Source organism: Pteronotus mesoamericanus, unplaced genomic scaffold (assembly GCF_021234165.1).
Source record: "Pteronotus mesoamericanus isolate MK-2021 breed Mesoamerican mustached bat unplaced genomic scaffold, CSHL_Meso_final contig_134, whole genome shotgun sequence".
Taxonomy (NCBI): Eukaryota; Metazoa; Chordata; class Mammalia; order Chiroptera; family Mormoopidae; genus Pteronotus; species Pteronotus mesoamericanus.
The window spans coordinates 19138-42465 of NW_026555061.1; the positions used below are offsets into that span (position 1 = coordinate 19138).

At 57.6% G+C, this 23328-nt stretch overlaps 2 protein-coding genes across 2 annotated transcripts; one reads left to right on the forward strand and one right to left on the reverse strand.

Annotated features, from left to right (window-relative positions):
• Positions 1-1034: 1034 nt before the first annotated feature.
• Positions 1035-10831, reverse strand: TBP (TATA-box binding protein). The gene is made up of 8 exons (XM_054595223.1): positions 10661-10831; positions 9273-9463; positions 8014-8402; positions 5912-5999; positions 5340-5431; positions 3335-3502; positions 2234-2328; positions 1035-1599 (listed from the first exon to the last, which is right to left on the reverse strand). Exons 2-8 carry the CDS (start codon positions 9324-9326, stop codon positions 1520-1522), a joined length of 966 nt encoding a protein of 321 aa, XP_054451198.1. The 5' UTR covers positions 9327-9463; positions 10661-10831; the 3' UTR covers positions 1035-1519.
• Positions 10832-11681: 850 nt separating this feature from the next.
• PSMB1 (proteasome 20S subunit beta 1) lies at positions 11682-21288 on the forward strand. Its single transcript, XM_054595233.1, has 6 exons — positions 11682-11858; positions 15955-16062; positions 17706-17787; positions 18784-18913; positions 20181-20287; positions 21017-21288. The coding sequence occupies exons 1-6, from the start codon at positions 11749-11751 to the stop codon at positions 21200-21202; spliced, it is 723 nt and encodes a 240-aa protein (XP_054451208.1). The 5' UTR covers positions 11682-11748; the 3' UTR covers positions 21203-21288.
• The last annotated feature ends 2040 nt before the right edge of the window (positions 21289-23328 follow it).

The window sequence follows — 23328 nt, forward strand, 5'->3', positions numbered from 1 at the left end:
TCTCCCCCACGAAGTGCTCCTGCCTCGGCCCCTGGATCCCCCCCGCCCACCCCCAACAAGCCCCCACTCGGCCTGACTCTGCCCAGCCGGACAGCACTGGGCGGAGGCGCGGGGTTCCTGTCTCAGCCTCCTGACGGTCTGAAAGCGCAGCAAAAAATACGCTATGACGCCTTTGATAATCGTAGTGGCGGTAGGGTCCTGTTATTCTGTCGATGTTGCAAATATAACGTGAGATGACTGATTATGGGACATATTAATTCATCAGCTGTTTTTTAATTAGTAATTTTTAGTGTAAAAGACAACAACATAATCTAGAATTGGTTAAATAAAACTGCATTAGCCCCAAATTTGAATCGGGCAGTGTGAACTCATGAGGTATTTTATCTTGAAGTGTATCAGTTTATAAAAATATTCCAATGAACATGAGAAAAAGTGAAATGACTAGAACTTCATTATCTGCAATCCCCTAACAAGTTAAGGGTGGATCAGAGGAGACAACCCAGCCCTTGATCCCTCAGCAAAGAACACGCCTCTCAGTTGTGACAGAGGGACAAGGCCCCTGGGCTCGGCAGGAGAGGCGGGCACGGTGCAGCTTCGCGGAGTCTGCAGACGGAGAAACACCCTCTGAGAACCAACCAGCCAAGCGACCCCAGATTTGAAGGAAAAGAGATGGAGGGAAAACTTCAGGGGTAAAACAGATATAAAAACCTATCAAATTTTAAAAACTGGAAGACGGCTACCAGGACGGTGGCTGTTTTGCGGGGTGGGGTGGCAGCTGGCCTGGAGCAGGAGGGATCTGGGGGCACAGGGGGTAGTCGCAGCCAGTGCCTGTGGGGAACAGGAGGAGCTGCATCCGTGGATCAACACGTTTGATGAGCAACCTTGACCGTTCAGACAGTCCCTCCGCTTGCGCTGCAACGTGCAACGGGACGTTGGCGGAAACGCACAGGCACGCCCTGAAACGGTTTCAGGTGTCATGTCTAAAATACGACGTCTGAACGAGTGTGATTAGATACGTCTCACAAGGCCTCGTTTATAACATCAGTCTAACACTTTCATAAACAGCATTTATTGTACAGAGCTCTGCGGGGAGGGAATATTTACAGCCGTTCGCGCTCGTTGGCGCATCTGTTCACTCCTGCAATACTGAAGAGGCGGAATGTGTCTGGCACAGAAACAAACCCTAGCGGTTACAAATTAGAAAAACAACACTTTTAAAAAACAGTTTTACTTTCCTGGTAGAAATATAAAAACTGTGGTTTATGGGGAAGAAAGCAAACAAAATAAAAAGTCCAGTCAATTGTAGAGGTGGCTTTAACACTAAAGTCTTGTCCCTTAAACCAACTTGTCAACAGCAGTGAGTGTTTAAAAACCTAAATCTAGACAAAGGGGCAGCAGGGCGCCGCCCGACAGTAACCCCGGCGCGCGCAGGCCGGCCCCGCGGCCCCACCACCTCCGTGTACCGACTGGTGTGTCTCCAGAACCACGCGGGGGCGGGCGGAGGAGGGCGGCACGGCCGTTACGTGGTCTTCCGGAAGCCCTTGAGAATGGGGTAGATGTTTTCAAAGGCTTCATAAATCTCCGCTCGGACTTTAGCACCTGTGAAGACAAGGGGAGCCGCGGTGGGAGTGCGGAGTGGCATCTCCTGACCTGTGACGAGGTGGGACTGTGCCTTTAAAACGAACCCACCAGCTCCAGTCTCCCCACCGCGGGGAGCCTGCAAACACTGCTGGTGACCGACCCCCTTTGTCCCAATCCCCCTTGTTTTTAAAGCGGTATTTTCATAAAAGGGCTTTGGGCCCCAGGTGCCGTGGCCCCTCTCGGCAGCGGCTGTTGTGCTGCAGGTGCCACAACAGTGGCTGCGTCTCCCTCTCCAATTGCCGCCTGCCACCGAGCGCCTCCGAGTCTCCCTGTGTTGTCTCGGAAGGACACGGGATGAACGCGAAGCCTTCAGGGACAATTTCCTACTTAAAACTGCACCTCACAGCCCGTGTGAGGCTCCCCTTCTCCCCTCCCCCAGCCCAGTCAAGCCTGGGCTGAAGGACCAGCCGGTTCAGGGGCCTGTTTCCCTGGGGGTGGGGGTGTTTGTTGCCAGGCCAGTGCATTGGGATGGGAAAAACGGCCTCTTTACACGTCACCAACTGTCCCAGCTCCAACCGTTACTCCTCAGCATTGAGAGCGCGCCATTCCGGGAACTTTCAAACCTTAGACATGACTTCCCGTTACAACTTACCTGTTAATACAACTTTTCCAGAAACAAAAATAAGGAGAACAATTCTGGGTTTGATCATTCTGTAGATTAAACCAGGAAATAACTCTGGCTCATAACTAGAAAGAAAATGACAAAAACAATTAATAAATTAAAAGCTGCCCATGCTTTCAGATAAAAGGCCTGTGTAAGTGAAGACATGGAAAGACAGCCACCTGCAAGGAGGCGAAGCCCCAGGCGGCATCAGGGACTCGGCACCTCTGCCCTCGCTTTCTGGCGGAACGGGCGCTCCGCTAACATCCCGAGATCTCTCTGGCTCTGCCCAGTATCGTTCTGGGCAAGTTTAGGGATGACGTTTGTTTCTCAGAGCTGGAGTAACATTTTGCCTTTTAGTCATTCCCACCTCGTCTCCTTAAATGGAAATATTCTCTGGCTGTGAATGCTGGTCAGGCAATTTGACCTGAGTGACAGAAAGCAGGGCGGGCAGAGAAAGGCCTTTCCCCGACCCCGCCGACTGAGTGCTCTGCGTGTGGGCCTTACGCTGACCCCAGCAATGCCATCCCATGGGCTCAGAGGTGGAACACAGTGAAACCTCTGAAAATCCAGGAAGGGCCCTCTGAGGAAGAGACGCTCCACGGGATGTGCGGGGCCGGGCGCCCCGAGGGCACATGAAGCCCAAGCGGCGCTGGGTGCCTCCTCTGGAGGCTGCGGAGAGGGTGCCTGGCTGGCAGGGTGCAGCGGGACCGAGCGGGGGGACCAGCGGAAGGCACACTCATGTCACTCAGCCGCAGCTAGCGGATCTGGTCACACTGGGTGAACCAGAGATTCAAAGAACTGGGGGAAGGCTGACACGCACGGCGATGAGTTTATCCATGCGCGTGAATGCATTCGCTGAGCAATGCGGTGCTGGATCACACAGAGGGGGATCCACTCCATCTGTAAAGGGGGTGTTCACGTCACCTCCTGCAGTGGTGGGGGAGGCTGGCAAGAACCACACATCCCTGCAGCTGCCGGAGAAGTCCCCAGGGCATGCAGCTGAGCGACTGACCCCGTCCCTACGCGCTGATTGCCCCGCAAACATGCTATCACACACGTCTGACGAGGGTGTGGCTGGGTGAGACTCACCTGCTGAACTGCTGGTGGGTCAGCACAAGGCCTTCTAACCGTATGGGGAACTTCACGTCGCAGCTCCCCACCATGTTCTGGATCTTGAAGTCCAGGAACTTGGCCGGGAAGCCCAGCTTCTGCACCACTCGGGCGTACTTCCGTGCTGCGAGTCGGGACTGCTCCTCGCTGTGGGGCGGGAGGGCAAGGCCGGCCGTTTGGACAGACAGCCCTTTAAGGAGGCCACCCCCTTCTTAGTAAGAGCAAAGATCACAGACACGAGTGGTTTTACTGCGAAGTCATCCTGTGTCCTTGGCAGGCTACCAAAATGGCCACCTTTGCAAGTCACCAAATCACCGGCAGCCCGAGAACTCACAGATGCGAGACATGATCGGCACCGTTACCGCTGCCGTCTTTGTATTTTAGCCCGCAGATCACCGCTGAGATGAAAACCAATGAGTTCCTTTCGACAGGGAAACACAGCTGCAGTCTGTGCCTGGAGTGCACACGCGCATCCTGCCCTCCTTTAGATCCATTTCTAAAACCCACTGGTTAGAAAGAACTGTGATTTGGAATATAAAACACAAGCAAGAGCAACTGTCTCACCATAAACAGAAGACTCCTGGGTGCAGGATCAGGAATGAAAAAACCATACACGCAGTGCTATTTTTTGAGGATAATAAATTTATGATTTCTTTTTTTTAAAGATTTTATTTATTTATTTTTAGAGAGAGGGGAAGGGAGAAAGAGAGGGAGAAAAACATCCATGTGTGGTTGCCTCTCATACGCCCCCTACTGGGGGTCCGGCCTGCACCCCAGGCCCGTGCCTTGACTGGGAATCGAACCTGCAACCCTTTGCTTCACAGGCCGGCGCTAATCCCCTGGGCCACGCCAGCCAGGGCTATGTATGACATCTTTTGTAATAAAACGATGGCCCACATAGAGGCACACCATTCAGCCCGAGCGCGCACTCCGGGCAACAGCGCGAGAGTCAGCGCCAATCACCTCTAGTGACGAGCACAGCTCAGAGCTGCCCCCGAGAACCTCGGCTCCTGCCGTTATCTCCCGAGGACAAGCAGCCCTTCAGGACCCCTAAAAAAGCGAGGCACGGAGCTGCGTCCTGCTGCCTGGAGACACTCTGAGCCAGGAAGCCCACAGGAATGGCCTTCCCTTTGTCAAAAGATGATGCTCAGCCCTCACTGGTGCGGCTCCGTGGACCGAGCCCCAGCCTGCGAACCAAAGGTCACTTCCCAGTCGGGGCACCTGCCTGGCTTGTGTGCCCAGGTCCCCAGTGCGGGGGCGTGAGAGAGGCAACCGCATACGGATCTTTCTCTCTTCCCTTTCTCCCTCTCGCGCCCCCCCCCCCCAATAACTATAAATAAATAGTCTTAAAAAAAAAAAGACAGCTTTGCGGTTCAGAATGAGCAAAAGCATCCACAGCCTCCTCTGCGGGTTAACACCTCCAAGTGCATTTTAATCATCTCTTATTTTAAGAGTTTTATTTACTTCACTTGTTACTAACCTTCCCCCTTCCTCTTCCTCCGGCCATACCTGTGGCTGAGACAGGTTTGACCAGTCCAGGCCCCAAATACTCAGCGGCCGGGGCAGACCGGCCGCCCGCTCTGTCTGATGTCTGACTCCGAGGTGCAGGACTCGGACCCTCGGGGCGAATTCCCCGCAGTGCGCGGGCAGTGGCCCCCGAGCCCGCGCCACATCGCCGGAGCCGAGGCCACCGCTGCCCTCTCCTGATTACTAGCCAAATCTTTTCCTCTTGTGGATGGACCTGTGTTACGTATAAAATTTTTTATATAAAGGGATCCTTCTCAATAATTTTGATGTAACATATCATCAGACACACATAAAATGCAACTGAACGGTATGTCCAAAACTCCTGCCTGACTTAAAGACATGACTGCGGACCGAAGGGGTCAGGCCAACCGTTTTAACAGGGACACAAGGGCCTTTTGCCGAAGCGTCCGCCTCCCCGACAGCCACGCGGCGCGGCCGCGAGTGGCATGGCACCCACCTCTTGGCACCTGTGCAGACCATCTTCCCGGAGCTGAAGATGAGCGCGGTGGTCCGCGGCTCCCGGATCCTCATGATCACGGCGGCAAACCGCTGGACGGTCAGAGACAGGAGGGGGTTAGTGGGGCCAGGCGAGCACCCCGCGAGGACTGCTGTGCAGCTACCCAGCCGGTGGCCCCGCCCACGCAGGGCCCAGCGCCCTGCGCACAGGGAGACCTGGGGCCGCGAGGCTGGACCGCAACCTGCGCATCCTCTTCTGCGTTCCCGCTGTGGGAGCAGCGTCGGCGGCTTTCCCCCTAACTCACTGTGTCCCTGATAAATTCTGGGCCCTGTGCCGGCCTTTCATTGTCTGCTGCTTCCGAGTAGCTCCTGTGACCACAGACTTTCTGCTTGAAAACCTTCCCATCCAGAGGGAGGGCACACCTCTGGCTCCAAGCACATCCCAGCGGCCACCCGGCTCCCACCCACTGGCAGAAGGACGCCAATGTCCTACCACACACAGGCCTTTGGATCCAGCGGCCTTGAGAAGTAAATTCCTGTGTTACAGGGTGAATACATTACAAGTGCTCTCACCTTGGGATTATACTCAGCATTTCGGGCACGAAGTGCAATGGTCTTCAGGTCAAGTTTACAACCAAGATTCACTGTGGATACAATATTTCTGCAAAAAATTTCAAAAGAAAACACAATTTACTCACTTCACTTTTACAGGATGAGGCGTTAGATGATCACCTAGGAAGCTGTTTCTTTGATGAGAACTAATTTGATTTCATTAAATTCTTTTAACTTTAACAAAACTTTTTAATTAAAATTTTAAAAAATTGTTGACATTTATTAAATGGTTAACAGGCACCACCTACCACGGCGAGCGTTTTATTGTATATACGCAATTACTTAATACTTACAGTGCACTGTGAAGTAGTAACAACCTCAGAGGCTTAAGATGCTGCAGCTTAAATGGGCAACCTGCTCAGAACACACGCGGTCCCCCCGTGAGAGGGTTGGGGTGCGGGCCGCCCGCCCAGAGCCCCCGCCTTCCACCAAGGCCAACATACCCCGGCCCTGAGCCTTAAACAGCACCCCCCAGTCCTAAAACCACTCTTTACAGAGGAAATGGGCAGAATGACTGTCTCTGTCCTCTCAGAGTATCTTCCAGAAGAACAAGAACTTGGTGTCTTGGCCCTGGCTGGCGTGGCTCAGTGGACTGAGCACCGGCCTGCAAACCAAAGGGTTGAGGGTTTGATTCCCAGTCGGGGCACAGGCCTGGGATGCAGGTCAGGTCCCCAATGGGGGGCATGTGAGAGGCAACCACACACTGGTATTTCTCTCCCTTTCTCCTCCTCTTCCCTTCTCTCTAAAAATAAATAAATAAAATCTTAAAAACAAAACAACTCGGTATCTTGGGAAAGGGGGAAAAAATCTGTTTTCTTCTGATGAACCCTCAGATATTACCAATGAATGGCCCCTTTGTTTAGTATCCTTCTGTCATTTTATGAATAACTTACAAGAGTACAGTGAAAACCAACTGTACTAGAAATTTTAATAAACTAGCAAGCAAAGCCAACCTAAGCGTCTCTTCTGCCTTTTCCCGGCTTGGAAAGCAGGTCCGCAAGCTGCAGCGCAGCGCCCTCCGGCGGAGCCTCCCCGCCCCGCCACCCCCGAGCCCAGCCGCAGGCCCGCCTCCGGGGGCTCTGGCTCACTGCTGCGACTGGCTCCTTCTGTCACACGCGGGTGGCCCTTCCGAGGGCCTGGCGGCTCCCAGCCTGACTGTCTGCCTGAGGGGACAGCCGCCCGGCCACTCTGGGTAACCCCCGGGGAGAGTTTCGCCTCCACATCACCCACGCCCTTCCCAGGAGCCCCACGGGCCCGCCTGCGGGCGCCGGCCGGCGGCCGGGCTGCACCACGGGCCTCCGGTGCCTGTCACAGGCATGGTCACGCAGCCGCCGCACTTCCCTTTCTCCTCTTGAAACACTGTCTTTGAAAGGCACATAATGCGAAACTTAGCCCCCTCCCCCACCTCAGGCGCGCAGCTCAGGGGCGGCCAGCACGCTCCCACGACCGTGCAGCTGTCACCTCCGTCCACGCCTGCGACTCTGCACCCACCAGACACTCCCTCCTCCCCGCATCGACAAATCGCATGCCCGCCCTCCCATTCTGTGACATGCAGGACCCACTTCACGGAGGCAGGGGGTCCAGCGAGGGCAAGGACAGCCGCCCTCGGCTGCCCAGAAAGACGTCCCTTTCCAAAGGCGTGTGGGCAGCCGTCCTAACACTCAGCAAAGGGCAACGAGGGCCACGGAGAGCTATGCTGCTCCTGTGACTAAGCGGCTAATCTTCCCAAAGACTGAAAGCACCCCAAGAGAAGGAGGCTCGACTGAGCGCATCCGCTACGGGGAACCGTCTAAAATAACCACAGCGAAGTGCTGCTGGGATTCCACTGGCCCAGGTGTGTAAGCACAAGCCACTGGCCTCCAACTGTGCTGGGAGAGCTTTTCACAGAGGGCGACTCGCACAGAAGGCCTGGACCCCCTCATCTGCGAGAGACAGCGAACCAGAGCCCAGGACCATGGTGGGCGCCACATCCTTGACCCCACGGGTCCCTCGGAAAACCAGGCCAGCGGCACGGCAGCCAGGCACCCGCCCGGGAGGCAAGAGGACCCGGCACAGGCACTCACTGCAACTGCGGCACGATCCCCGAGCTCTCCGAGGCCGGCGTGGCAGGCGTGATGGGGGTCATGGGGGTCATGGGCGAGGGGTACAGGGGTGTGGTGCCCGGCAACGGGGCCGTCGTAAGAGTCTGTGAGTGGAAGAGCTGTGGCGTCTGTCCTGAGGCCCCCTGAGTCGCCTGCTGGGACGCTGACTGCTGAACCGCGGCCGCCACGGTGGTCACCGCCGCCGGCTGCGGGGGCGGCTGCTGCTGTTGCTGCTGCTGCTGCTGCTGCTGCTGCCGCTGCTGCTCCTCCAGGATGGACAGGCTGTTGGTGTTCTGAATGGGCTGCGGAGTCAGCCCTGTGCCGTACGGCATCATCGGGCTGAAGATGGGGATCCCGGGAGTCATGGCGCCCTGCGGAAAGTCAGGATGAGGTGTGTGAGGCGGGCTGGAGCTGAGCGTGTGCTGGACCTGCCTTGGTGAGAGGACAGGTGAGGCGTGGAAGACGGGAACCTTCTGGTATAAATGGGCTTACGAAGCATCACTAGGGAGGAATTTGGTGTCCATACACATCACTCTCTTCATTACTGTGACAGAAAAGGTAAAAGCTCAGGATTTGGAATTGGACCTGGGTGTGAAATCCAACTCTTTTACTTATCACACGAGAGCCTGAGGAGGTTGCTTACCTTCAGGCCTAGCCAGGGGGTGACAATGCCCTAAGACCGTTAGGAAGAATCGGCGAGGTCACTGGAGTGCCCACACATCCTTGTTTTAACTGTGACCCTACAAGCCATCTGGGCAGCACCCCGTTTCCGGTTTGGATGAATTTCATGGTTACCCCAGAGAGATCCACCCACAGAGTCCAACATGACGAGAGTCACGTAGAAAACACAGAAGCGCTAATTCCTAAGTATATGCAGGGGGATAAAACGATCAAAACATACACTCAGGGTAGGTGTTTTTATTCTTGGTAAGTTACACCTCAACAGAGGCTACTGAACACTTTAGAAAGTAAAGGAGTTCCTTGGAACCTTAAACATAAAAAGGAAAAGATGAAACTAGAAAATAATTGGCGAGTCACTTTCAAAATCAAAGACTCTATAATTACTTGGAACAGCACCGTGTTTGTCAGAAAGTTCTTACAGACAAATACGTATTTTAGCCTCCAAGTAAACTCCCCGAATTAACCACTATTATGCCTATTCAAAGCCTGTAAGACCTTCTCAATGTATCGCTGGAGGCTTTAAAAAACACCAATCCGTGTGCAAGGCCGGCGCTCGCTACCTGCGGGGAGGCCAGGCCCTGGGCGTAGGGCGGCAGGCTGCTGTTCTGGTCCATGGCCGCCGCCTTCCCGCCGCTCGCACGCCGCCTGGAGTCTCCTCAGCGCCCGCTCGTCCCGCGGACCATCCCCCGCCCGGCGGCGGGCCGCGACCTCGGCTCTGGGGGCTTCCGCTCAGCAGGACAGGGACGCTGCTCTGAAAAGTTTGAAGTCCATGTGAGAATACAGATCAGCTCCACAATACGGTAAACCGGAGTCACGTTTACACACACACGCCTCCCCCCGCCCCCCCCGAACCCCAACACAACGCTGCTGCGGAACACGCTCCCCATTATCCGAACGGCTGGAATCGCTTTCCCTCCACGTTTCCCGCGACTCCTCGCAACACAGCCGACAGGACGTGGCTGTTTATTCCCTCGTCCCACTTAAATACTCATAATGTTGAAAATGAGGCTGTCATAACCAGCCTCGAAAACTGGGGGGGAAAGTTACCCAAAGAAAACAAATTCCCAAGCAAACTTCGCGCTTGAGCAGAAACGCTTACAAAGCTCAGTCTACGCAGCGCTGCTCGGCCAACCTCGGGCTCTGCCGCAGGCGAACCGGTTCGGCCCGGCCACGCTAAGCGCGCTCCGCTGGGACCGCTCATTGAGCTGCTGTTCGATAACACGCCGTGAGAGCGGACCCCGCGGCTTCATTCCCGGAGCAGCGCCACCGCCAAGAGGCGCCCGCAGCGCGCGCCGGGCAGCTAGCTCTGCCCGAAGCCCCCGGTGCCGCGCAGCCGGGCCAGCGGCAATGCCGTGGGAACCGGCCGCCGAGGCGACGGACACACAGTGCTCGGGACTCGGCTGTCACACGACGCCGCAGCGCGCCACTCGCGCCCGACTCCCGTGTAAACACTGGCCTCCGGCGGGCCGCTCTCCCTCGCCCCCGCGGGTCTGGGTCAGCAGTTAAAGACGAGACCCACACGCGCTCGCAGCGTGAGCTGCCGCGGGCGTCTCCTCAACGACGAGGGCAGCCGACCTCGTCCGGAGGACGAAGGGCCACCGAGGCGACGCATCCCAGCGCCCGCGCCTGAAATACCGGCCAAAGCTACGAACGAGAGCGCCGCTCCGGGGAGGGGCGGAAAGTTCCTTGGGGACATGGTTGCCCTCAAGCCAGAGCAGCGCTGCGCACACAGGAGCGCCGAGAAGCAGACAGCGGCAGGACGGGGCCCCGGCCTCGGGCGCGCGGCCCGGCCCCCGCGGCCCCTCGCCCGCCCGGCGGGACCCGCTTCCAGCCGCAAGGAGGCCGGGCGGGGCGGCCGGGACGGCGGGGAGCGTTCCCGCGCGGCCTGCGCGCCGCCGGCCTCCCCCCACCAGCCTCAGGGAAGAGAGGAAGCCGCAGCGGCAGTTACCTGGAGCCGCGGCCGGCAGCGGGACCCACCCGCGAAAACCCAGTCAAACGGCAGGCAACCCAGGCGCCCGCCACGGCGACCCTTCGCGACCCCTCTTGAACTCCTGGCGCGCGTTTACAGTGTCACTTCCGCCAGGGCCGCGCTCGGCTTCAGCGGGCGGCTCGGGCTGCGGCGGCGACCATGGAGAGTGCGGGCGTTCCGTCACTTCCTGTGCTGCCTCGGGCAGTCGGCGGAGGGGCACGCAGGGCGGGACGGAGCTATTCCGGAGTTCCGGGGCGGGGTCGCCTGGTCAGCGTTTTCTGATTGGTCGCTGATAGAAGCAGGCGAGATTTTGACGTCTAAGCCGACAATCTCTGCGACCTTTGGCAAGTCACCTGCGTCTCCGCCTGCGTGTCTTAGTTTTAATAATAGCTTTTTTAAAAATTGCAGGATATGATATTCCTATAAGGAAGTGAGTACACACATGTACAGGTTATAAATCGAGAGACCGAGTGTTGCCGGCCCTTCCTACTCACTCTCTCCTTCCTCCTGAGTTACGTTGTAGGTTCCGAGCTAAGCCTCATCCGCACCGGGCGTCGGCTGGGTTCCTCGCTGTGACGTATCCCCGAGTTTACCGGCATTCGCTCACTTCCAGATTAGGGCTATGCGGAACCAATGTATGTACACTTGCTCGGCCATGCCTCCTGGTGGAGTGCACACCTGAGAATCTTCTGCTGAGCACTCGGGTGGGCACCTGTTCAACGAGGCCAAGTGATGCCCGCTCCCTTTCCAAATACGGCGCCAACTCACACTCCGATAGACGATTCGACTTTCCCTTGCTCCATAGTGTTGCCAACTTTTTGTATGGTCAGACTTGAGAATTTTTCCCATTAAGAGTGAATTAGGGTGTTTTCCTAAGAAAGAAAACCCTGACATCCCCGTCCGCTTTGGAGTAGGGGTCCCGGCGGCGACGCGGACCTCCGGGAGCCGGGCCTGGGGGCGCGCCGGAGCGACGGGAGGGAGCGCCGCCGGGCCGCCGAGCGTGGAGGGACTTCCGACTTCCGGCCGGGCCGCCATCTCGCCGTGAGACAGCAGGAGCGGTGCCGGCTATGTCGTCCTGCGCAGCCGTATCTTGGGGCCCCGGCCGAAACCCGGTGATGGAGCCGCACAGCGCCGGCCCCGTGCAGCTGCGCTTCTCGCCCTACGCTTTCAACGGAGGGTGAGGCCCCGGCCGCCGCTCCCGTCCCTTCCCACGCCCGCAGGGGTCCCGGCGGCCTCCGTCCCCGCGGGAGGCTCGATCCGCCGCCGTCTCCGGCGACGCCTTACCGGCGGGGCGCTGGCGTCGCGGCGTGGACGGCCAGGCGTGCGGCGAGGCCGCCGGGGGGCGCGGAAGCGCGGCCTCCGCTGCGGAAGCGTCTCCCGGAGGGGCCTGGCCGCGGCGAGGGCAGGTTCCCGGGGGCAGTGAGAGGGAGGGCGGGCCGGTCCCCGTTGTTAGGTGCGCGCTGGTGTTTGCAGCTAAAAGGGCTAATCAGGCGGTCGTTTTTGTTATTTTAGGTGGAAGGTAGGATTAGTTTAGCCTAAGTTCAGGGGAAAGACTACTCAGAAGAGGGCCTTTAGAAATGTTATTCTTGCCTATTACAGCCAAGTTCTTTTATTAAAAACACCAGCTGTAACGTAAGTGGTGCTTTTCCTTGACATCCACTGAAAGAATTGGGGTTATAATGAAACGGGAGAAGTTCGGCGGTGGCGCTGCCTGTCACCACCGGACCGACAAGCGGAGGCGGGATTGAATCTTCATGGCGCTTCCTTCAAATGGTCAGCGATCTGAGAAGACGCGGGTTTGTACCCTCACAGACGGCCTTAAATTCCTTTTTAAACTGACCCGTCCTATAAGGAAAATAAAGGTGTAGGTAAGGGGTTTGGAATGCGGGGGAAAGATCATCAAATTAAAAGCTGCAGCGCTCTGTCCTCTGCGCCCGGGCGGTGGCTCTGATCCCACCGCGATCCCCTGCCGTCCTCCCCGGGCACGAAGGCGGGGCTGCCTCTGGTCTCCTGGAGTCGCGGTGGGTCAGACTTCCAGTGCCTGGAACGACAGCTTTTTATAAACATTGATTTCTAAGCTTATTAGCTGTTACTGAAGTAAAATTTTTCCAACATTTGAGTCCCTAACATTTGAGTCCCCCATCAGTAGGAAGATGCTTTATTTATTGTGTTGACCAAAAAGTCCGTTTAGTTTTTCACACGTTTTTCATTTTCACTAATAATTCCATTGATCTGGACACTTTGAGGACGAGGCTGTCTCCCGCCATCGGCTTCCAGTGGGTAGAGCCCAGGCTGCTGCTAAACACCTTCCAAAGCCTGAATCGGCCCCACAGCAAAGGATTATTTGGCCAAAATGTCAACAGTACCAAGAAACTTTGCAAACCACTTTTGACATGTTTGATCAGTCACAGCACAAACCTTTTTTTGCATTTCAGTTGCGTTTTTACCTTTCTTGGAATAATAAAACATAATGCACTGGAAATATTACATGTTTTCTTCCATCTTCAATTTAAAATGGATGCGCAAAAATTCACCAATTTCGATTTTTTTTTTTAATGCACACTGAGATGACAGCTGTCACAAGACAGTCTAACAGCATTGGTTCAAATGAAGTTAAAGACAACTAAGCACGACTAGAGCCGTCGTCAGGGAAAACGTAATGGACTTTTTGCCAGCCCAGTAGGACTCGGAGCAGCTGTAAGTGGGGCAGTGGCCACCGTTAGCGACCGGTCTGTACTGGCAGCATCCATGCCCGGCTCAAGCACAATGACCAGGTCGTTGCGTCACTGTGGGCTTCAAATACCGATGCCGATTTTGGAAGTGTTGGGAGGGAGGGGGGTACAGTTTCAGCCTCTGCTCGGCTGCTAAAGGGCCAACGTTTCGAACACAAATACCCTGTTCTCCCTTAGCTCCTTGGAATTGGGGAGAGTGGAGCACTTTGTAAATGGCAAGAAGTTACCTTTTCTATTTTCCATGACCCCTGAGTGTTAGATAGAGAACCTGGGGCTCCGGGCCCAGCGCTGGGGTAACGTCGGGCCTAGACTCGGATCCTCAGCTCCGGGCCCCGAGGCGACGCTTCCACCTCCACTAGCCGCTTGGTAAGACGGGTTATCGTCCCCATTCCACAAGGCAGTTGTGACGTCTTTACAGTGTTCAGTGTTGAGTCCTCCAGACTCAGTACTCGCTTTTTAATCCCTTATAATCCAGTTTAAGCTGTTATGGCCCTAAAAGTTAGGTACCTAGGGCTTTCTGATTTCTAAATTATATCCTCTCATCTTTGTTCTTTTTCCGCAGTAATTGTTGCTGCTGGCTCTTGGCAGCCTTCGCTTCTCATTCTGTATCTTTTAACACTTTAGCTCTTAAAATGGGTTTGAACTCCCGCAAGCCATTGGCTCCTGTGTTGGTCACGTGTCCATTCCCGGACACACAGGCCCCCAGTCTGCTGCTCCAGTTTCGCTTCCCGGGGACGTGCCGCTCTGGTTCTGGGGTGAAGCGTTTCCACCGGGGTGTTCTGCTCTCACCGTAGCTCAGGTCTGACGACAAAGAGCAAGCCCTCAGTCACCTCCTCCACGCTCCTCGCGGTCGGCCACCCTGCGGCCAGCCCTGCCTGAAACCCGGGGTTCCAGGATGGGCTCTTCCAGCTTCCAGCCCGTTTCGGTGGTTACGGAGACGTGCGCGCCCTGAGGCAGTGTTTCTGGGTTTGCCCACGTTCCCTGTTCCGGCCGCCGCCCTCCTGTCGCATCGGCCTCCCTGGAAGTGGCCCATCCCGTTGCCGAGGGTGTCGTTGCCACGGGACCTTCCTTAAACCTCCGCTTGCAAGCAGGGCTCTGCTCTGTCTTGCGCACGTCGCCTCTGTGGTTTCTCACTGAACGGCTAAAACCTTGTTTGGCACGTGGGATTTTTCACAGCCGGTCCCTGTGCATCACACCAGCGGTGCACCCCTGAGCTGGCGTGTTCGCCAGGAGACGCCTGAACAAGCTGTCGGGGTGTTTCTTTGAACTGCTACCCGTTCCCTCTCTCCCGCCCCCGCGCTGCCAGCGATGCTGCCTGCTGGGGCCTCGGAGCCTCGTGCGCCTCCGGCCTCCGTGGGAGCAACGGCTGGCGTTCTCTGAGCGCGTCCTGGGCGCCATGGGAGCAACGTCCCGGGACTCTCGTCGTCAACGCGGTGGCACCGACACTCGCACTGGGGTGGCCTGTGCGCCCCCGGGGGGCTCTGTAAGGGGCCAGGCCCGCCCTCCGAGCCACAGGTCCCGGCGCTCAGGGAAGGCGCAGCGCCGCCCCACACCTGTGACTGTGGGGGGGACCCTAGCGCCCGCCAGGGGGCGTCGTACGCACTGACCGTTCAACCCCTGGCACCCCCGAGGGTTGAACGCTGGCGCGTGAGGGCACGGGGTCCCGGGGAAGCCAAGCGTCTCAAACCTGCACAGGGGAAGAGTCGGGAGGGGCGGCGCCCAGTCTGCTGTGGCCTCCGCGTGAGGCCTCCTCAGGGAACACCCCCAGGGTGGGGATTGCCAGCCACAAAGCAAAGCCTCTGGCTGGTTACTTTTCAGCTCACCTTGCAGCCTTGCGCTTGGCCGTGTCTGTTATGTAGGATCAGTGCCTCACACAAGTGGGCGTCTAACTTTTTAAAGAGACTTTGTTTATTCTTAGGGGAAGGAAGGGAGAAAGACAGGGAGAGGAACATCCGTGTGTGGTTGCCTCTCACGTGACCCCCCTGGGGGACCCGGCCTGCACCCCAGTTCTGTGCCCTGACTGGGAATTGAACCGGCGACCCTTTCGTTCTCAGGCCGGCGCTCAGTCCACGGAGCCGCACCAGCCAAGCCCATATTTAACTTTCTGATGATGGTGGTGATTCAGTGGCTCCTCTGCTCCCGCTGCCAGGGAACCTTTCTGTGCTGCAGGCCGGCGTGTTTAGGGAGTTCTTGATGGCTTTCCAGATGCCCCGTGGCCCCGCTCCCATGGCGCGGGCCTCGCCGTGCCATGGCGCTGCTTCTCTTCTTCCACAAACTGCATGTCAGTGGTGCCCAGCGTGGAGTGAGTCAGTGGGTGCCGTTTTCCCCACAGGCTCGGGTGACGGTTGGCATTTTCATCAACAACGTGCTTTTTCATTAACGTATGCACCTTTTTACCCATGTAGCGTGTTGCGCGCTTAGGACAGCAGAGGGTAAACGTCGCCTGCCGTGCGTGGGGCGGAGGGGCCGCACTTTCCCGCGGGGACGGGCCTGTTTGCCGTCTGCAGGAGTTCGTTGATCTTCCTTGTCTTTTCTCCTCAGGACGATACTGGCAATTGCTGGAGAAGATTTTTCAATTGTTGCTTCTGACACTCGATTGAGTGAAGGCTTTTCAATCCACAGCCGGGACAGTCCCAAATGTTACAAATTGTAAGTAAATGTTTCTAAGGCCTTGTGATAATTTAATGCTACAAGAGATTTAACTTCTAAACTATGTATTTTCATGAATGTTTAGATTGTTTGGAGCTTAGTTTGCGTTTTTGTTAGGAAACAATTTTCAAAGTTAATGTTTCCTAGCATCTCAGTGCACCATCTTCCTGGTATTTGCCGGATCTGGGTTCCAGCGGTGCTTGCGATAGCCTTACTAGTATTATCTCAGCATTTTGTCCCTTAGTTCACAGGCTGGCGCTCAATCCACTGAGCCATTTTGTCCTGAACAATTTCAAATACGCAACAAAAATAAAATTCGGTGATGAGCACTCATATATTGCCACCAAGGTCTTATTAGCATTTTACGTAATCACTTTGCCATATCTTTCTGTTCTGTCCATTCATTAATCCATTAAATGTGTTTTAAATCTGCTTGGTTTCTTTTTAACCTGAAACATTTAGCCATGTCCTAAGCAGTCACACTCGAGGCTCACAGTTTTGATGGCCTAGCTATGTTTTTTTCTAAAATACAAAAATAAAGTCATGTACAGAAAGAAAACTTGGTTTAAGTCACCTAAGCGCAGCTGGCAGGTTGGCAGTGGTTTGTATTTAACATTTTTGGAAACAGTTATAAACGGCAGTTAATGCCCCGGTTGGTCCCAGGAGCCTGTGGCGCCTGCACGGTGGCAGAAGGGACTGAGGAGGTGCGGGCAGTCGGTGGAGGAGGCCCCGTGCGCCCACCCTCACCCAGAGCCCCGGAGTGACGGGGACGTGCGTTTGAGCTCTTGGAGACGCTGCGGGGGGGCCCCTCTCGGAGGCGAGGTCCGCGCGTCCCCGGCCCCAGTGCCGAGGGGCCGCTCTCCACGGGCCGCAGCGGCAGGCGTCGCCCGCCAGCGTGTCGGGCGGAAACCGCGTCTTGCTCAGACGTGCATTTCTGGGTGACGTGAGGGCTCTTCTCTTGTGTTTCTGGTGGTTGTGTTTCCTTTACCGTGGCCTTCACGTCCTCCGCGCAGCTTCGTTTCCGGGGCACGGCGCCGCGATCCCCGTTTGTGTCCGTCGCAAAGCGATCCCCGTGCGCCCTGTGCGCACCTGCCAGCGCGCGTAGCTGCTTGAGCCCTTTTTCAGGGGGAGGACCCGAGGGCTCCCCAGCGCCCTTCCCACGCGCAGGGCGGGGCGGCCCCGCGTGCGAGCCGGTTGCAGGCTGGGCCGTGAGGGTTACATGGCCTAGTGGGCTGCAGGTGTATTTTCTTAGTTTTTTCTTTTAAACTTTGTCTTTTTCTCTATAGCAGTTGTATTTTTTATGGAGCCAACTACGTGGACCTTTTCAGTGTGGACTTCGGCTGTAGCAAGCTTACCACAGCTGCCCGCAGCCGTGGGTCGCTTTCTTAAAAAATCATCCTTGTTTTCTGTAGTCTGTTCATAGGTTCATTTCTTTAGACCTTTAGTTCATCTAAAATTTATCCGGTGTTGGAAGTTAGACATCAGGTTACAGACATAGCCCCCCCCCCAAAAAAAGGGGGGCGACCTCATCCCATCAGCACTCAGTGAATGGTAGCAACAGGAGTCGTACATTTAAAACTGCTCAGCACGTGTTCTGCTGGGCTGTCTAACCAGCTGAGTTTCCCGAAACATGCTTTTCACAGGACAGAGAAAACAGTCATTGGCTGCAGTGGTTTCCATGGAGACTGCCTGACGCTGACGAAGATTATAGAAGCGCGACTAAAGGTAGGTGCTTCTCACGCGCCTGACGCTGACTCTGAAAGCTGGTCCCCGGGGAGCCCCTCGAGCTCACAGCCCGGCTGCCGCCCCGCGTAACTGGAGAAGCACCGGGCGAGCCCAGGGCACAGACGGGACAGAACCCTCAGCAGCCCCGCCGGCCGGTCTCCACTAGCAGGGGTTCCGCGGGAAGGGGCTCTTCTGCAGCGCCTCTCCCCTGAGAAACAAAGCAGGTCGATTTCTGGGAGGAGACTAGCTTTCAACAGGAGCCTGGTTGGGGACACTGTCCGCTGACCTGCCCCAACAGACAGGATGTGCCCAGGGATCGGAAGGGGCTGGCCGGGCACGACCTAGGCCATTGTTACCTCCCAGCGGCATAGGCTTTGGCTGGCAGGTGGCCCGCGGGCTGGGTTGGTGGGGGGGGGGGTGGCGTCAGGAAGAAGGGGCCGGAGACGGACCGGCCGTGTGCAGGGTTCTGACACCGTGGCTGCCCGGGACCGGCAGGGCTGGGGTGCTGTCTGGCTGGGTTTGTGGGCTCTGCTCAGTGCGCGAGTTTGCCTCTCGTGTCCAGAGGGGGCTGGGCTGTCTGTCTGAAGCAGGCAGAGCCCGTGCACGGCGAGTGGAAGGCCCTGGTCCCGTCAGACCCGATGGAGAGGCCCAGGTGGTGCCGGCCGGATGGGCCGAGGCTGCCGCTGGCCGACGGCGGTCAGGGCGCGCGTGGGCTATGGGTGCGCCACCCCCGCCCCGCGCGCACGCCTCCTCCTGAACTGGCGCCCATGCGCTGGGGTCAGGATGACGTGGGAGTAACAGTCAGCAGCCGGGTGCGGGAGGGCCAGGGTCAGCGTTCTCCCACCTAGAACCCTTACAGACCCCGAAGTGACGGGCGCCACGCATGCTGCTCCGCCTTGGTGATGCCATGGGGCCGGACCGTGAAGGAGGCGGGCGTCCGTCGCTGTAGCTGGGGGCGCGCCCTGCCGCTCACACCTCTTCCTGCTGACCCGGCAGATGTACAAGCATTCCAACAACAAGGCCATGACCACGGGCGCCATCGCTGCGATGCTGTCTACCATCCTCTACTCCCGGCGCTTCTTCCCATACTACGTGTACAACATCATCGGGGGGCTCGACGAGGAAGGTAGGGTGCGCTCTGGGGAAGACAAGGGGCCGGCAGTACCTCCAAGCGCGTCGTCCAGGGTGGAGCCGAGCCACGGAGCCCTCGGCCCGCCCTCCTTGTTTCCCGACCAGTAGCGCAGCGAGGGGGCCGCAGCCACGGGCAGCGTGTGGCCACCTGGAGGCAGCAGGCGGGTGTCGGAGCCCCAGTGGTGGGTGAGGTGCAGCCAGTCCTTCCGCTCTTTTTTCAGGACCATAGCGAGTTCAGAAGTGGGGAGTTAACGCTTTGATGTTACGAAAGCAAACCTGACCTGGAAAAGCTTAGCCTGATCATGACAGTTCATTAACAAACCTACATGACATCCAAAGTTATCAGACAGTGATATATATCTTAGAAGGAACGCGTGCGTTTCCACCAGCGTCCTCGAAACGTTCTTGAAATTCCCCGGTTCTCTGGCTGAGTCCGACCAGGACATTGCCATCTGCGTTTGTTACGCGTGCCGATGTGGTGCTTCTTCCCGGGTCTGGTGGGTGTTGGCTTTGGTCACCTCCGGGAACCAGAGGCAGCCCTGCGGGGACAGGCCCGTGCCACCGATTCTCACGGTCCCTTGTGAAGGGGCTGGGTGAGGAGACCCTGGAAGGAGACCGACTTCCGCGGGGGCCGTGCTGGGCGGCGGGAGGCCAGGCGCCCTCAGCCTCCCCCGCCCCCTGCTCCTGGCGGGCGCCCCCTGCTGTCTCCCAGGCTTCCTCTCTGCTGCCCGCTCCCGCAGCTGCTTCCCGCAGCTGCTCCCCGCACACGTGGGCTTGGGAGCCGCCCGCTCCTGCGCCTGCTGCGGCTCACGTGCGCAGTGCCTTCCCAGGCTTTCAGCCTCCCGGGAAAACTGAGGGGGGAAGTACGAAAGGGAAGTGGTAAATAGCAGTCGGTCACCCTGGACCCTGGTCCTTACATTCAGCCACAGAGGGGCCTCCCAACCCAGCACAGCACATCCGGTGCCTTTCTGACTTGGGTCTGATTTGAACGTTTCTCTGAGCACGAGAGAAACTCGAGTCTGTGCCTGGAGTGCACTCGCGCTTTTACTGGGGGCGCTTGGGAGGGGTTTTGTGACCATTAACCAGTGTCCCTGTGAGGCCCGTCCACAGTGGGAGGGAGTTGCAGGTGGGCTCTGCGGGGCAGGCTGACGTCCTGAGGGTCGACAGCGCGTCCAGTGTCACTGACCGGACGGACGGCGCCAGGATGTGGGGTCGGGGTCGGGGTCGGGACGCGGCCTCACGGAAACTGTCTCCCCTCCAAGGGAAGGGAGCCGTGTACAGCTTCGACCCGGTTGGGTCCTACCAGAGAGACTCCTTCAAGGCCGGAGGGTCAGCGAGCGCCATGCTGCAGCCCCTGCTCGACAACCAGGTGAGGCCCCGGCCCCGGGGCGGGGACGCCCCACGCACTCCCGCGGGCCCCCCTCTGTCGGCGGGGGAGGCTGGGGACGTCGCTGGGCTGTGCGTGGCGGGCGTGCCCGCCCTGACCCCCTGGCCTCTTGGGGCCTCGGGCCCCGGCCCGACCGCGGGTCCCAGTGCCCTTCCCCGCTGCGCCCTGGTTTCGTGACCACACCTGTCTCCCGATACCATTTCTGTGTCACCTCAGTTCATAGTCCAACCTCCATGTGCGTTTTAACCCTTTGCCATCCCTGCGGCTGCGCCGGGCCTGTGCGGTGCCCGGCCGGGGCGGCTGTGTTCGTTCCCTCTTGGCCCCCCGTCCCCGGGCTCGCGCCTGGGCGTCCTCCGCGCTGCTTGGGATTGGGGCGCAGGCGGCACCGCTCTGCGTGGTGCACACCTGCCACCTCTCTCGCCGCCCTCCCGCCGCAGGCCCCGGGCCCCCGCCCCACCCCTCACGCGCTTGTCCTTGAGTGGGTCTGGCCACGGCCCGTGGGCCCCCGGCCCCCACTCCGCAGCCACGCAGACTCTGGGGCGACGCCCCGCCCGCCCACGGCGCGCCTTCTCGGCCCGAGCTCCGCCTCCACAAGCCCTTGTTGTGGGACGTTGGGCTTGTTCTGAATTCTCACATGTCTGGAGGCTCGGGGGGCTTGGCCTGCTTTGTGCTGTCCCGCGAGGCTTCATCCAAGGTTCCTGTCTCCCCCAGGTTGGCTTTAAGAACATGCAGAATGTGGAGCACGTGCCGCTGTCTCTGGACAGAGCTATGCGGCTCGTGAAGGATGTCTTCATCTCTGCGGCCGAGAGGGACGTGTATACCGGGGACATGCTCAAGATCTGCATCGTGACCAAGGACGGCATCCGGGAGGAGAGCATCTCCCTGAGGAAGGACTGATGTCCACGCTGGCGCATCTCGTTAGAAATGATAATAAAGTGCCCGTTTTGTTACGACTCGTCTTCTCAGCAGGACAGATCCAGGAAGTTGAATGTCTCCTTCCATTCATTTTCCTCCTCTTCCCTGCACCTTTCTTTCTGCTTTCCAGAGCTATTCTTGCATTTTAAAGTTTAAAAAACAAACACATCTTATCAGCTTTTCCTTCATTTTTGAGCAAGAAATTTACCTGGAAAAGCTGACTTTTCCATCAGTGCCGGTAGCCCATCTACGAAGAGGGCACTTACACCTTCAGATCTAGTCTTTAACCCGTCTTGGTTGTATTAGGACATCCGTGGATATAAATAAAACAACTTAGGGTTTGCCCTGACCCAGGCGGCTCAGTGGGGTGGGCGTCGCCCTGCAAACAAAGGTCGCCGGGTCGGTTCCTGGTCAGGGCACAGGCCTGGTCAGGGCTGTGTGAGAAAAAACAGATCGGTGTTCTCTCTCCCTTCCCCTCTCTAGAAATAAAATACTTAAAAAGGTGTAGTGGCTGTTTTGGAGCTAAATCTTCAAATCACAAAAATGGAAGACAATGTTAAAAGCAAGAGAGCCTTTTCAGTGGCCTTTTGCCAGAAACCTGGGCGTTTCCCCAGTTTAGGGACGGTAACGTCGAGACCTAAGTGTGTGGGTAGCGCTAAGGCGGCCCTTTTAGACCCATTACACGCAGGTCAGCTCCGCTACGGACAGTGTCGGACTAGTTCCCTTGGTGTCGAGCAAGTCGACCCCACAGCATGACCTAGGGGTTATGATTTGCTTCGTGGCCTGACAGCTTACTGTTCATCTCGTAGGAACGAAGTAAAATTAGAAACATCCCGAGTGGATGCGTGTTGTAGGATTTGTCCTGCAAACGTCCGTGGGGTCCTCAACCTCAGACACGGGACTCGGTGGCAAGGCCCCCACGTTGCTCCTGTGAGGCCGTGGGTGGGAGCACAGACCAGGTGCCGAGCCAGAGAGACACGGCCGGTGGGACAGACAGGCTTCTGGAGGGGAACCGACGCGAGGTCGCGAGCCTGAGGCCAGGGGGCTGGGGGAGGGGCTCCGGGGGGTCGGACGACCAGGAGCCGGGGCAGCTGTGGTGTCGGGCCCTGGGGCCCCCGCTGCCCTGGAGGTGGGGTGAGGCCGCTCACCCCGGGGAGGGCGGCCGGTCTGCTCGGCAGCCGGTGTGCATGCTCCCCCGCGAGCCCCCGTGGGCTCCCCGGAGTAATACTTGGCCAGGCACCCGGATGCCCTGTGGCCCAGTCAGGCTGACACAAAATCAACCATGGCAGTTACATCAACTGGGAATACTTCATCTCTTTCAAAGGCTTTCTCGGTGAATTGGGGGTTCCGTTTTTCATTATTTAAAGTGATACAGACGTGTGTGTCTGGAATTTTCTGTGAGGTCCTCACCTCGAGGTTTTTAGGGAAGTTCTCCAAATTGATGTCTTTTCCCAGTTTGAGCGACACGTTATTTAACTTAGTTTTCCCCTAGACCGTGAGGGCGGTCTCATCTGAGGGCTGGTGTCCGAAGGAGGCTGGACTGTGGGTCCCACCACCAGCTCTGATTCCGGCTCCTTGGGCAGCTTTTCTAGACGATTCTGCCATAATTCCTCACTGGAAAAGGCAGCTTTTTAGCACTTGGACAGATTGGAGAGACAACCCACTTCGACAGCCAGCCCTCGATTCTGGTTAGAAAGCTGCCACTCCGTCCAGAGTTAGGTGCCTGCTCACTACGCAGAGTAAAGGCCTCGAACTAATCTGATAATCTGAGAAATGGCCGCAGGACACACTCCCTCTTGGAGGTGCTGGCCGTGTCCAGACTCGCGCGTGAACCGGGACGCTGCGTGCACGCCTGTCTTCAGCGGAAACAGCTCCTTGGCTGCCCAGGGGCCGCGCTGGCCCCGCCGAGCCTCTGACCTGCAGCGGCCACTTGGCCTCTGCATCTCCCGCTCCAGTTTGCAAGCCGAGAGCTCGGCCTTTGAGATGACTTTGCGAGCCTGTCATCCGAGGGGACCATGCCGTCTGCTGATGGTCCCGGTATCAGAGCCGCACAGGGCGCTTGCCGTAGACCGAGTCCTGGGCCTGCCGCAGACAAACCTGTCCGGGGG

Bases quoted from the DNA above. Each gene is read 5' to 3' on its own strand.
- PSMB1 (XM_054595233.1), top strand. From the start codon at position 11,749: ATGTCGTCCTGCGCAGCCGTATCTTGGGGCCCCGGCCGAAACCCGGTG. The intron at 16,063-17,705 runs GTAAGTAAATGT...TGCTTTTCACAG, and splicing joins AGTCCCAAATGTTACAAATT to GACAGAGAAAACAGTCATTG. The intron at 17,788-18,783 runs GTAGGTGCTTCT...CTGACCCGGCAG, and splicing joins TTATAGAAGCGCGACTAAAG to ATGTACAAGCATTCCAACAA.
- TBP (XM_054595223.1), bottom strand. From the start codon at position 9,326: ATGGACCAGAACAGCAGCCTGCCGCCCTACGCCCAGGGCCTGGCCTCC. The intron at 8,403-9,272 runs GTAGCGAGCGCC...GACTTTCCGCAG, and splicing joins AGGGCCTGGCCTCCCCGCAG to GGCGCCATGACTCCCGGGAT. The intron at 2,329-3,334 runs GTGAGTCTCACC...TTTTCTTTCTAG, and splicing joins ACCCACCAGCAGTTCAGCAG to TTATGAGCCAGAGTTATTTC.